Genomic DNA, 14,143 nt, shown 5'->3' on the forward strand with positions numbered 1-14,143 from the left:
CGCGGAATCATGTGTACTACTGTATCACGTTGGATCCATACACTTATCGATTTTTTCGAATGGTGATCAGGAATTGGAATATACCAGTTGGATACCATCTGATGTCAGGTAAGGAATCTATGTTATCAGTGTTAGGATAATCAGACTAATTTTGATGAAGATATAGGCTGTTTTGTGAAATGGGCTCTTTCGGTTTCACTGTAAAAGTCCCAAGAGGAAATGAACACGGCGATTATCCGTGCGCAGCCCGAATGTGCTTGCGTGCACGTATAATATTGATCATCTAGCGTTCATTTGAAAACGATTCATAAATAGGCCAACGAATATCAGCGTTCTGGAATATTCCAGTAAAAGACGATTATCATAGAATGGTCTGGAATTAACTGTTTTTTATCTCAAAACGGGTGCTTTTCTAAATGCTCTGAAACGGAAATGAAGCGATAAAAAACCAATCTGCCTTGACAGCACTGACTGGAAAAGTAGTCTTTGATAAGCGACGGGCAGATTAGACACATAGCCATAATTTAAAACATAGATTAGGCGATATTAACATTAACATTGAAGTGGACCGTGGCATCAAGGGGGTAAAAAGGAAAACCCGGCGTGGCACTCAAAGTGTTAAAACCGAGGTCCAGACCATGGTGTTTAAAGCCCATCATTAATTTTAGTATATTAGATTAGATTAGATTGAATGTATTGTCTTGTCATCATACAGCACAAGTATATAGTACAACGGACATATATATACACACAGTAAAAATAAATATAGGGTGGCCTATACAGTATTATTGTACATGCTATCATACAGAGTTATATGGGTTATATGAAGGTGTATATTTAGTTATAGAAGAATTATATGCAGGTATATTCAGACAAATATGGATATGCGGTAAAAATAAATGTTTTATATATAGAATATACAGCACTATTGTACTTATATGGGTAGACTATAGTTTGAGGTAGGTAATTATGATTATGATGATGATTTTGTATACCCAGTTTAACCAGTGGCGGCTCTACCACTAGGGGCGCTAGGGCGCCGACCCACCTGCTGGCCAGCTGCTGTTAAATCAGAGAAGAAGACAATAAAACTTTTTCGTTTTTGTGTTTTATAGCCCTATAAATAATATAAACATGTTTAAAATTAATAATATTTACTCATTTTAAGTATGTTTGTATTTCCAATGCACAATATAACGTTATTATCTAAATAAAAAAAACATTGTTTTCCAGAGCAGGAAGTGACATCACGTTTTTTTTTTTTTTTTTTTTTTTTTTTTTTCGGCCCGGGCTATACGGGATAGCGCTCTGAGTGCGCGTCACAGTTTGATCGCTGTCTCCGTCACAGCCAATCAGTGCATACGGCGTTGTGCGTTGAAATATGACTATTATGTTGGAATCCGAGCGCGATTTGAAGCGGTCTAGAAAGCAGCGTGAACTTCCGTGAGAATTTCCATAGCCGCATTTCGCGGAGACGCTCTCTGATTGGCCGACGCCAGTATTTTTTTCCATGGCAGAATTTCACAGAGACGATCTCTGATTGGCCGAATCCAATTTCTAATGTTCCAATTCTAGCTTCTCGCTTGGTTCCTGGTACTAGGACTGTTGTTTGTCTTAGAGCGTGCCGTGCCGTGACTGCAAGTTCTTTCTTTAGACTGTTAAGCTTAGGCACTCTTTCAAAGTTGGTTAAGGTTAGAGTTTGTCTTAGAGCATGGCGATAGAACGCCAGGTAGTTTGCAGTCTGTTCGAGCGGAAATGGACAAAGGAATGTACTTGTTGAGTGTTGTGCTAACGTCGACGAGCTCAGCTGAGCTAACACTTGGCTAACAAGCTATATGGCGGATATCAAGCTCTCCTGCCCTGGACCTGGACGTTTCAACTAAACAGTGAGTCTCTCTCTCTCTCTCTCTCTCTCTAACGTTAGTACTAGTACTAGGCTGGTGCGGGCTAACTGGCTATCGTTCTGGGAGCTAACGTTAGTACTAGTACTAGGCTGGTGCGGGCTAACTGGCTATCGTTCTGGCAGCTAACGTTAGTACTAGTACTAGGCTGGTGCGGGCTAACTGGCTATCGTTCTGGGAGCTAACGTTAGTACTAGTACTAGGCTGGTGCGGGCTAACTGGTTATCGTTCTGGCAGCTAACGTTAGTACTAGTACTAGGCTGGTGCGGGCTAACTGGCTATCGTTCTGGCAGCTAACGTTAGTACTAGTACTAGGCTGGTGCGGGCTAACTGGCTATCGTTCTGGGAGCTAACGTTTGTCTTGTTTACATCAGGGTCCCAGATTTTCGATTCATATCGATAGTTTAATAGCTAGCCTTGGCTCGTTTAACAATATGCAAAATATGTGTACAGCCCTGTACTCATACTGAAGTTATTCTTGGTATATAATAGGTCTGATTGTGTAACGAATCGATTCCACGTCGCGCTGTGTGTGAGAGAGAGAAGGAGAGAGGGAGAGATCTGCCTGTGTTTGTAGACGGGCGAGTTTTGTTTCTAACTTTTCTATTTATATATTGTGTTTCAAGTTGTGAATTAGAGTCTAGACTATACTTTATTTGACTGGTTGTGTGTTGTTGTAGTAACAGCTGAGCGACTCGTTCATAAGAGCCGATTCATTGCAGTGAGCGTGTCGAATCGCTCACGTCTTGCCATGAGTGTTGCGTGGTACTGTACTGTACTGTACAAAATATTTGGTATAGCGCCCCTAGTGGCGAAGTACCCAGCGGCCGCTACTGAGTTTAACCTGTACATTGTATATCACTCTATTGCACTTTACTGTTACATTTGCACTCTGGTTGTATGCCAAAGTTATTTGAGTTGTATTGTACTTGTGCTGTATGTATACACACTGACTGTATACATAATACATACACAGTGACAGTGTATGATGATGACAATACATTGATGTGCGCTCAAATGAGAAAATAAAAGAAACGGACTACATTTCCCATCAGCCACCGCGTCGTAGCGCGTCATCGCTCGGCTTGAAAGAAGCGTACAGCTCCTGAAAACCCAGAGGGCGAGGGAGGCACCAGCGGACTCGGAGCATCCCGCACAGCATCCCGCAACAGCATCCCGCAACAGCATCCCGCACAGCATCCCGCACATCATCCCTGCATAGAGACGCACAACATTCACAATTACCTTGGTTCTGTGTCGTCCAGGCGACAGGACGCATCCATGCAGGTCGGTCAATGCTTTTTATCCCCACTTTTCTATGCCAGGCGAAATGCATTTATTATTTTTAGAAACTGCACAGCAATTATGCTAATCAAGCGCATCTGGCGAATGATTCAATCGCTGCACCGAAAAAAAAACCTTTATATATCATTCATATTATCAGCTCATCTGTTTGGTCATTGAGTGATTGCGCCTTATCAAAAGGTTGGTTTGGCACAAATGTAAATAGAATGGGGATAGGTGAATAACAAGTGGGGGTTGGGGTGCTTTCACTGTAGCCTATACTGGAATGTTATGAGAAAGGGATTCGTTTTGCCCTATAGCTTATTTTTTTTAGCGCAATCGGTATGATTGGAATGATATTCAGTAAGGGGGGGGGGGATAAGCTGATCAAATGAGCAAAACAAAATAGACTCCAATGAGTCGAGATGTGCTTATTTTCTATTAGTACTATTAGCCATGCGAGTCCAATAAAAATAGACAAGCATAATATTAATATATGATACCAAGTGTCATGTTTAAATGTGCTATATAAATAAATTTGATTCATTGATTGATTGATATTATGATCTCCTCAAAGAAATGTGAATGTCTGTTTAGTCATTTTGGCATACAGTTGGCTAATTCAAATGCATTTATTTTACACGTTATATTACTCAATATAAAAAGTGAAATATGTGTTATATGAATGGAAATAAACAGTGTCTCTATTATCAATCATCAATCACCGCCTGTTAGATTCCATGGCCAGTTTACCGGACCTGAAGTAGCCTAGTGTATATATCCTGACTGCTTTGAAAAAACAGGAAACGGGACACACTGACTGATGAAATCCAGACATCAGAAGCTCTCATGCGGCGCTGGCTGTGACGTCTATTGTGTGGCCAGGTTCAGCTCCAACTCCATAGTGAAGTTTGCGGACGACACAGTGGTGGTGGTGGGGCTGATCTCTGACAACGACGAGAAGGCCTACCGGGAGGAGGTTGATGTACTGGCACGCTGGTGTCAGGACAACAGCCTGCTCCTGAACATTGGTAAAACCAAGGAGCTGATAGTGGATTTTAGGAGAACACAGCAGGGGACACACACACCACTGAGGATAAACGGGGCTACCGTGGACAGGGTGAGCAGCTTCAAGTACCTGGGGGTCCACATCTCAGAGGACCTGACATGGACAACACACATAGACTCAGTTGTAAAAAAGGCGAAGCAGCGCCTCTACCACCTGAGACAGTTAAGGAAGTTCAGAGTATCTGGGAAGATACTCCAGTCCTTCTACTCCGGAGCTGTAGAGAGCATCTTGACTGAAAACATCACTGCCTGGTATGGAAACAGCATGGCACAGGACAAGAAGGCCCTACAGAGAGTGGTGCGCTCAGCCGAGCGTACCACGGGTATTGCACTACCTACCACCCCTGTAGGACTTATATAACAAGAGGTGCAAATCCAGAGCCTGCAGAATAATGAAAGACCCTCACCACCCCAACAACAGCCTGTTCAAGCTGCTGCGGTCAGGCAAACGCCTGCGCACACCAGCAACTAGGACAGAGAGACTTCGGCTCAGCTTCTTCCCCCAGGCCATCAGAGTCTTGAACACTGAACTCTCCACACACAAGCACACATGAGCACACACACAACACAGATACTGTATATGCTCACACACTAACAGTCACTTTAGCACGCACACACACACACATGCTGCACACGCTCACACTCAATGGTCACTTTACACAATGGAAAGGTCACTTAAAAATAAAAATAAATAAAAAGAGAACGGGAGTGGTTCTTGTATAGTAATAGATGGATATAGCAAGATAGCATAAGGATATATAGTATAACTGTATATTGTATAGTATAGTATTGTATAGTAGTGTACATAATGACCCAGTGCCTCATCCGTAGCTTAACACTGTATTGCAGGACCTTAGCATGTCTTTTATCATGCATTTTTTTTAAAAACGTATGTACATTATACCTGTTATGTCTTATTCTTATTACTCGTATTATTGCACAATCGCTGAGGGCATGACCACCTGCATTTCACTGTATGCCCTGTATGCCGTGACAAATAAAACTCTTGACTTGACTTGACTAATCTCTGAGTCTCGGAGTCTCTGACCTCCTCTATGGGTTGTTCCTCGCAGATGGCTGCGACACAGAAAGAGGGCTCGGACCAGAACTTCGACTACATGTTCAAGCTGCTGATCATTGGAAACAGCAGCGTGGGCAAGACCTCCTTCCTGTTCCGCTACGCCGACGACTCCTTCACCTCCGCCTTCGTCAGCACCGTGGGCATCGACTTCAAGGTGAAGACCGTCTACAAGAACGAGAAGCGTATCAAGCTGCAGATCTGGGTGAGCCAGCCTCTCAGCCTCTTACACTCTTAACCCTAACCCCAGTGAGTGACCAGGTCTCCGGTACATTAACCTTTAACCTCTAACCCCAGTGAGTGACCAGGTCTGTTGTACATTAACCTTTAACCTCTAACCCCAGTGAGTGACCAGGTCTCCGGTACATTAACCTTTAACCTCTAACCCTCAGTGAGTGACCAGGTCTGTGGTACATTAACCTTTAACCTCTAACCCCAGTGAGTGACCAGGTCTCCGGTACATTAACCTTTAACCTCTAACCCCAGTGAGTGACCAGGTCTCCGGTACGCTAACCTTTAACCTCTAACCCCAGTGAGTGACCAGGTCTGTGGTACGTTAACCTTTATCCTCTAACCCCAGTGAGGAACCAGGTCTCCGGTACGTTAACCTTTAACCTCTAACCCCAGTGAGTGACCAGGTCTGTGGTATGTTAACCTCTAACCCCAGTGAGGAACCAGGTCTCCGGTACATTAACCTTTAACCTCTAACCCCAGTGAGGGACCAGGTCTCCGGTACGCTAACCTCTAACCCCAGTGAGGGACCAGGTCTCCGGTACGCAGGGCCGCCTCAAGGGGTGTGCGAGCAGTGCGGTCGCACAGGGCCTCGCAGGAAGGGGGGCTTTGCCAAAAATAAAAAATAAAGAAAAATATTATTATTTAATTTTTTTTTAAATAAAAATAAATAGAATGTTAACAATCACTTTCCATCACAGACATAAAGTCTAGTTTAGCTTACATGCTTATATATTTCACATTAGACACGTTTGTAGAATAGTGTTCCGGGCTCTGCGGCTCTGCAGATATACTATTGGTTTCATTCAATTACTTTTATGCAAAGCATCGTGGGGTGGGAGGACTAACACTAGGGGGAGCTGGTTGGCGTCGGTCTGGTAGTCGGTAGAGAGATGTGAAGAAGACCGGTATTATCCACGAGGGGAGGGGGTACAGCCAGGTACAGGGTCTATTCGGCGCTGTCCACTGGAGCGAGTGGATGTCTTGGCCAAGAGAACCAGATGTGCAGCATCGGAGCGGAGGAGATGGCGCCGCGTGCCGCAGGCTTGTCGGTACCGGGTGTGGTGATTGGGTTGTGCCGGGACAGGGAGGACGTTCGGCGGATGGACTGAGGATGAAAGTTGTTGCGTCTTGGAACCTTCAGTCAGGCTGTAACTGAGGGGTTACAAAACCCTGACTGTATTAAAGATTGTGATAGATTAAACCACTGCTAGGTATGTACTTTAATTACTGGCCAGACAGTACATCGAATATATGGTGGACACTCATAATAACACGGCATTGACAAAGAAATAGTATTTGAGGGTATTTATTATTATGCAAAAATTGGTTACAGAATGAGAATTAGGGTCGCGCTTGTATGGCGAAGAATAAGCATAAAGTCAGTCAGTAGCATAAGTCACTGGGAATAGAATGCTTCCTACGATGGGTACTAGGCTGACGCCACCTGGCGTATAATAGCAATTATAGAGGGCAACGCCGGTACCGCCTGGAGACACTGGGTTCCTCCCAGAGTTGTAAGGTCTGGAGGATAGAGGAATGTTCGGATACTCAGTCTGATCAATTGAAGAAGAAGGGGATTCACGTACAGAAGCCAGTCCTTGTAATCCAAAGCTCAGCAACAAAAGCAATAACTGTAATCCAATTGCACGATAGCAACGATGATAGCCAGCTAGCCTCGGTCCATGAGGCCAGCCCGAATGTAGATCCTCACGAGGTTAAATCCCAAACGACAGTGGAGATTAACGATGCTCTTCTCCGGGTAATACGTTCCACAATCAATATAATCCAACCAGTAATGGTTCTGCAATCGCCGCCGCCGGTTCTCCTGTGCACATGTCCAGCAGGTTCTCCGACTAGGCCTCCTCGTGTGCTGGCACCAATGTATTTAGTCCACGCGCACTGGCTAAGGTCCACTAGCTAAACGAACCGCTGGGTAATGCTAAACACGAACGAACTGTGGTTGGCACGATATACAATAAATTAACGACTATTTACTTCACATTAAACTAAGTCGAACTTGACGTTACTGCATTAATCTGATACTTTACTATTCAATTCGCACATGGTTCTCAACGCTCTGTTAGACGCACTGCTGCTCACTTCACTACACGTTGAATCGGGATGAACAGCTACTGTTCGCACCTGCCGCAGCATATATACTTAAGTGGTTATCTAGTCCCGAACCTCAGTTCTCGTCTCGAATCAATACGCTGTCTCCGGGCATGTTACGACATGCCCGGGCTCGTCTTTGAACCTGCCTTTGGGGGCTTGCGGTCTGGCGCCGAAGGGCGTTATCCAATAAGCAAAGCGAATATTACTATGATTCGAACGCAGGCTTAAAGGGATATACCGTGTATATATAAATAATATACAATGTATATAAAACAATAAATGTAGATTCTCAGCTTTAATCTGGCCCTTCACAACAGCCGCCTCCTAATTAGTCCGCACCTAATTAGTTAAGGGAGACAGATTAATAGTCCAGTCAACTGCTCAATATTTGTTGTGAGGAGTAGGGGCAATCTACAAAGTCAGTGGGTCATGGTCGTCATCAGGGGGGTCAGGGATCTCCGGCAACTCTATCATCTTCGCCACGGGTCGGGTGTAAGTCCGCCCTTGGCCTATGACTTCTGCCGCTCTGACCTTCCCATCGGCACCAGTTATCACTCTGCTTACGCGGCCGGCCGGCCACGTAGCTCGGGGTAGTGACTGGTCTATGATCGTAACGACTGCGTCCACCTTTAGGTTGTCCCTGTCCTTTACCCACTTCTGACGGGCTGGACGGGATGGTAGGTAGCTTGGGAGGAAGCGGGCCCAAGACTGGTCGATCTGTGCTTGGTTGTGTCTCCACCTCCTCCGTCCGTTCCTCTGGGTTGCTGGGTTCGAGGTCGGCTACGTCGCTTGGCGTGCAGCTGAGGGGGGTGGAGTTCGGAACTCCTTCTTCTTGAGCCCACTGTTCTCTCACAGGCCTCTCGTCTAATGTCAATAGCCTCTCAACGGGCTGTACGAGAGAGTGGCCTGTGTCGCTCACCTTTGTGTACAGGCAGTGGGTAGACGTGGGTTGGCTGGCAAGTCCGTAGAGGGGGCCCTGGAGCGTCCACCCCAGTCGGGTCTGAACCGCGACTGGGCATCCTTTGGGTCCAATGTGGGCCGCCTCGATAGGGACAATGAGGTCCGCGTGGTCGGAGCCTATGAGCAGGGTCGGTGTGGCGCCGTCGATGAGCGGTATAGGTAGTCTGCGTAGGTGCGCGTACTTCGCCATCAGCTGGGGGATGGGGTAGTCGTAGCTCGACAGACCTATGTCCTGGCTTGTAAATGCCTTAGTGATGCTGTACCGCTTCTCGGGCTGCCCGACCGCTGCTATTGTGAATGAGACGTTCTTGCCCTTTATGGTTTTTAGGTCTCTCTGAATAGTGCGGATTGTCATTGTTTCTTTGGTACCCCGCAGGCCCAACTGGGCTGCGGCGGAAGCGAGGAGGAGAGTCTTTTCAGACCCATCGTCGAGGACGGCGTAAGTGTCCAGGACCTTGTCCTCGTAGCTCAGGAGCACTCTGACCACTTTGATGAGCACTCGGGGGCTCCCTCTATACTTGGGGTCTATGTGGAGCACTCCTGTTGGTCGGTTGCCTTGTCGGGCTAATCTTCGCTTTTGGGCCTCGCACAGTGATGCGCGGTAAACGGCGCCCTCCGCGTACGCCTTACGCCACTGATCAGTTTCGGCGGGGGTCAGTGTCTTGTATTCGTCGCACTGTGCCAGCCGATGTCCGCCGTCGCAGTAAGTACATTCCTCTTTGGCGGGGGAGTTGTTACTCGTCTGTGGTAACGCCGACTCGTAGTAGTACGAGTAGCACCGTGACTCCCAGTGTCTGCTGCAACAGTCAGGACACCAGGGGGGGGGTCCAGGACTGGTTTGTGGTGACACCGCCTCGGCCTGGTACATCACCGTGACGGGCCTACTTTGGTTTCCTGGCGAACGCCTGTTGCTCTCATGCAGGACTTCCAGATGGGCGCCGTCACACTTGCTGCATCTTTTCTTCAGGCGGCACTCGGCTGCCATGTGGCCGCGCGCGCAGCGGAAGCAGCAGCGTTTGTCCTTAAGCCACTGACCTATTTCGGCTGTGGTTAAGTCTTTGAAGGCGTCGCACTGTGACAGCTGGTGTTCACTGTCACAGTACTGACAGACAGCCTTCCACTTCTCCTTGTGGGGGTTGTGGCTCGTCTGCCGTGACACAGCCTCGGCTTGGTGCATCACGGTCACAGACCGGCGGTTGTCGTTGAACTTTCTCGGTCCATCTTTCGGGTCAGAGCCACTCCACACGAATGTGTCTAATCGTAGACTGCTGACCTCCCTGGCGAGGAAATCAGCCAGGTCTAGGAGGGATGGTTCTGGGCCGTTGGGGTCACGGTTGTCTCTCTGTCGCCGAAAACGCTCTTGACGGGCTGGAGGGAGCTTCTCCAGTATCCGCTCCACGTTGGAATTTGCATACAGTTCATATCTCCCTTTCTCCTTTTCTGACCCCAGCATCCCCACGAGGGATTGTACCTTGATAGAGAGGTCATCTAGTGCTCTATTGTCTTTGGCTGGGGGGAGGCGGTCGATATCTCGTATTTCTTGAATCACGTAATCCCATATGCGTCCATAGCGCGCGTCAAGGGCCACTAGAGCATCTGAGTAGGGGGTTCTTGAGTTCGAATATGCCAGCGCTATGTTATGCGCTCTGGGCACTTTAAGATGCTTGAGTAGGATGGCATATTTATAAGACTCGTCGTGTACATCGGACATGATAGTCTCTAAACACATGCGTAGTTCCGTGTACTGTGCTCTGTCTTCACGCGTAAAGTCTGGGAACGTCGGTGTTCCAAGGTAGGATGCCATGGATGGCTGGGACACCGATGCGCGTAGGGGGAGAGGCCTCCTTGGCGAGTCTCCCCGTACGTGGGGTCGTGGGTTAGTGCTGGGTGGGTACCAGAGGCCGGGCCCCCAGGTGCTGCTCCTTGGTGCTGACTGTGTATTAAACTCACCCATGGGTTGGATCGGGGGTTTGTAATGCAGTGGCTCGGGGCTGAGGTCGGGGCTGTACTGGGCCTCCTGGTCCAAAATAGGTTCGTGCTGGTGGGCTGGATGTCCTCCATCGTCCTCCGCTAGGTCCTGGAGTCTCCTAGTTAGTTTCTCGGCGACGTAGGCGGGATCTTCCCGTTGGCTGGGTCCCGTATAGACCGGTCGGGGAGGGGGCTCGGCGACGTAGACAGGTTCTTCCTGTTGGCTGGGTCCCGTATAGACCGGTCGGGGAGGGGGCTCGGCGACGTAAGCAGGTTCTTCCTGCTGGCTGGGTCCCGTGTAGATTTGTCGGGTAGGGGAAGGTGCCCTCGACCCGTGTCGTGATGATCTCCGGGAGCTCCGTGTGGAGGAGTGGGGGGTCGCCCTCTGGATCAATTGTTCTATCATCTGCGCCTGCAGACGGTCTCTCTCCGCTTCGCGCTGTGCATTGGCGGCGTCGTGCTGTGCATCGCGTTGCGCGTTGGTGCGATCTCGCTGAATGTTTTCTTCAGCCTGGAGGCGCCTCTCTTCCAGTCTGATGGTCATCGCTGTGTCAGCCTGGAGGCGACTCTCTTCTAGTCGGATGCGTTCTCTTTCGTTCTGTTGTTGCGCTTGGAGACGTTCGCGCTCCACTGCAGATTGTTCACGCGCACTCTGTTGTTGCGCTTGGAGGCGCTCGCGTTCCGCTGCAGAGTGGTCGCGCTCACTAAGTGTTTGTGCTTGGAGACGGTCTCTTTCGGTTGAAGCTGTCAGCGTGGCGATTAAGGCTTGCGCTAGTCTCTGGTCAGCCTCGCTGGGGGATGACACTGATGGAGGTGATCGGGCGCTGACAGGGCTTGGTGGAGACCTGTTCTCTTGCCGCGCCCCGAGGTCCATCTCGTGAGCGCGGTACTCTTCTCTTGGTTGCGCGCCGAGGTCTGTCTCGGGTGCGCGCTCTTGGGTTGGTTGCGTTCCGGGGTCTATCCCGGTGGCGCTTTCTTTATCCTGGGGCGCTCCGGGGTCTATCCCGGTGGCGCTGTCTTGAGGTATAGTCACGTCATGTCCCGCTTGGTCCCCCCGTGAGCTAAGTCAGTTTCGTTTGAACCCACTGGGGTCTCTACTAGGGCTGCAACTAATGACTAATTTGGTAGTCGACTAATCTGCCGATTATTTTTTCGATTAGTCGACTAATCGAAAACCAATGTAAAAAAAAAAAAAAAAAAAAAAAAAAAAAGGATTTTTTATTATTATTTTTTTTTTATTACCTATCTCTGTGAAAGTGGCTTCTCAGCTCTGGTCCAGCTGAAGACAGAGCAGAGGAACAGATTGGACATTGAGCATGACCTCAGAGTTGCTTGTCTACCATCACCCCAGACTTTGAGACTCTTGTCAGGACCAAACAACAACATCATAACATGATGATCCCATAGCAAATTAAAATAATGACTCATGAAACATTTGAATTTGGATCTTTAAGCCACTTTAAATGAAAATGTATTTGAAGAACAATACAGCAATCACTCATAACAAGATAAATAAATTAAATAATACAAATTAAAGTGGAAGTGTACTTTAAATAACTTTTGTTTGCTGTGTGTGAGAGGAGTCTGTGTGTGTATATGTGTGTGTCTTACTCTGATCGCTGTGTGAGTGAGAGGAGTGTGTGTACTGTGTAATTTGTGTGTGTGTCTTACTCTGATCGCTGTGTGAGTGAGAGGTGTGTACTGTGTAATTTGTGTATGTGTGTGTGTCTTACTCTGATCGCTGTGTGTGAGTGAGAGGAGTGTGAATGTGTGTGTCTTACTCTGATCGCTGTGTGTGAGTGAGAGGAGTGTGTATGTGTGTGTCTTACTCTGATCGCTGTGTGTGAGTGAGAGGAGTGCGTGTGTAATGCAGTGGCGGCTCGCCACTGGTGGCGCTAGGGCGCCGACCCACCTGTTAAATGAGAGAAGAAGAAAAAAAAACTTTTTTGTTTTTTGTTTTATAGCCCTATAAATAATATAAACATGTTTAAAATGAATAATATTTACTCATTTTAAGTATGTTTGTATTTCCAATGCACAATATAACGTTATTATCTAAATAAAAAAAACATCGTTTTCATGGGCAGGATTGCAGGAAGTGACGTTTTTTTTATTTTTTTCGTATTTCTCGCCCGGGCAAGAAGCGATAGCGCTCTGACTGCGCGTCACAGTTTGATCGCTGTCTCCGTCACAGCCAATCAGTGCATACGGCGTTGTGCGTTGAAATATGACTATTATGTTGGAATCCGAGCGCGATTTGAAGCGGTCTAGGCAGCAAAAGTGAACTTCCGTGAAGAATTTCCATAGCCGCATTTCGCGGAGACGCTCTCTGATTGGCCGACGCGATGCCAGTTTTTTTCCATAGCCGCATTTCTCGCGCCAGGAGGAGGTAGTTCTTCTTATCACAGCAAGTCAGCAAGTTCAGTCGACTCGTCAACAAGTAACAACAGCAACTACAGTTCAAGAAAAGACGCCTTCGGTTTATTCAAGGACTGAGTATTTTCATTTCGATTTATAGTTAGCTAAAGCTACCACCATGGAATTGGATAATTCTGTTAAATCCATCAAATCAACACCGTTTGAAAGACGGACAATGCAAGAAAAAAAAGACTTGAAACTACTTGGACCACACCAACCTGAGATCACCATTAAGCAAGTCGCCACCGTGGACAATGGATGGACATCAACACAGGCTGGATGGACAATGCCATGGAGTGGATATACTTTATCAACAAGCCAACAACAAGGTAGATTAGCGATCTTAACTCTAGTTTAATACATGATACGTTGTCTACTGATGCCGTTGTACTGCTAGCTGTTAGCTCCGTTAGCTTAGCTGGCCACTTAGTGCATGGAACGGAGTAACGTTAACGTTTAAACGTTATGTCGAGGTCATACAATACTACAGTCGACATAAGGTTAACGTTACCCCGTTTCCATGAAGTGTTTAAATAGCAGCAATCTTGTTGAAAATGTAACTACTAAAATGCTCTCTGATGCTGCTGATGCATAATGAATGAATGGTGAGTTGTTTAAAATGACAACATACATGTGTTAATTATTTGATTTGATTGATCCGAGAGACAGAGAGATCGTCTATGTTTGAATGAATGAATGAATGAGAACTTTATTAACAGATTGCAGAATGGGTACAATACAGTACGGCTCAATACACACAATTGTTAAGGGGATGCAGACCAGAGAAAGACGTTTGTCTTGTTTACATCAGGGTCCCAGATTTTCGATTCATATCGATAGTTTAATAGCTAGCCTTGGCTCGTTTAACAATATGCAAAATATGTGTACAGCCCTGTACTCATACTGAAGTTATTCTTGGTATATAATAGGTCTGATTGTGTAACGAATCGATTCCACGTCGCGCTGTGTGTGAGAGAGAGAAGGAGAGCGGGAGAGATCTGCCTGTGTTTGTAGACGGGCGAGTTTTGTTTCTAACTTTTCTATTTATATATTGTGTTTCAAGTTGTGAATTAGAGTCTAGACTATACTTTATTTGACTGGTTGTGTGTTGTTGTAGTAA

General features: G+C 47.0%; 1 protein-coding gene across 1 annotated transcript in view; it reads left to right on the forward strand.

Moving 5' to 3' along the window:
* Positions 1-5,326: 5,326 nt before the first annotated feature.
* The window catches only part of LOC311238275 (ras-related protein Rab-3C-like), a gene marked incomplete at both ends in the record, with an annotated part of 84,963 nt that continues 76,146 nt past the window's right edge, over positions 5,327-14,143 (forward strand). Inside the window, one exon of the mRNA XM_084326296.1 lies at positions 5,327-5,536. Coding sequence (XP_084182422.1) covers positions 5,327-5,536 — 210 coding nt within the window. The remainder of the gene's footprint in view (positions 5,537-14,143) is intronic.

The sequence above is a fragment of the Notolepis coatsorum genome, assembly GCF_963971535.1.
Source record: "Notolepis coatsorum genome assembly, chromosome: 12".
Classification (NCBI taxonomy): domain Eukaryota; kingdom Metazoa; phylum Chordata; class Actinopteri; order Aulopiformes; family Paralepididae; genus Notolepis; species Notolepis coatsorum.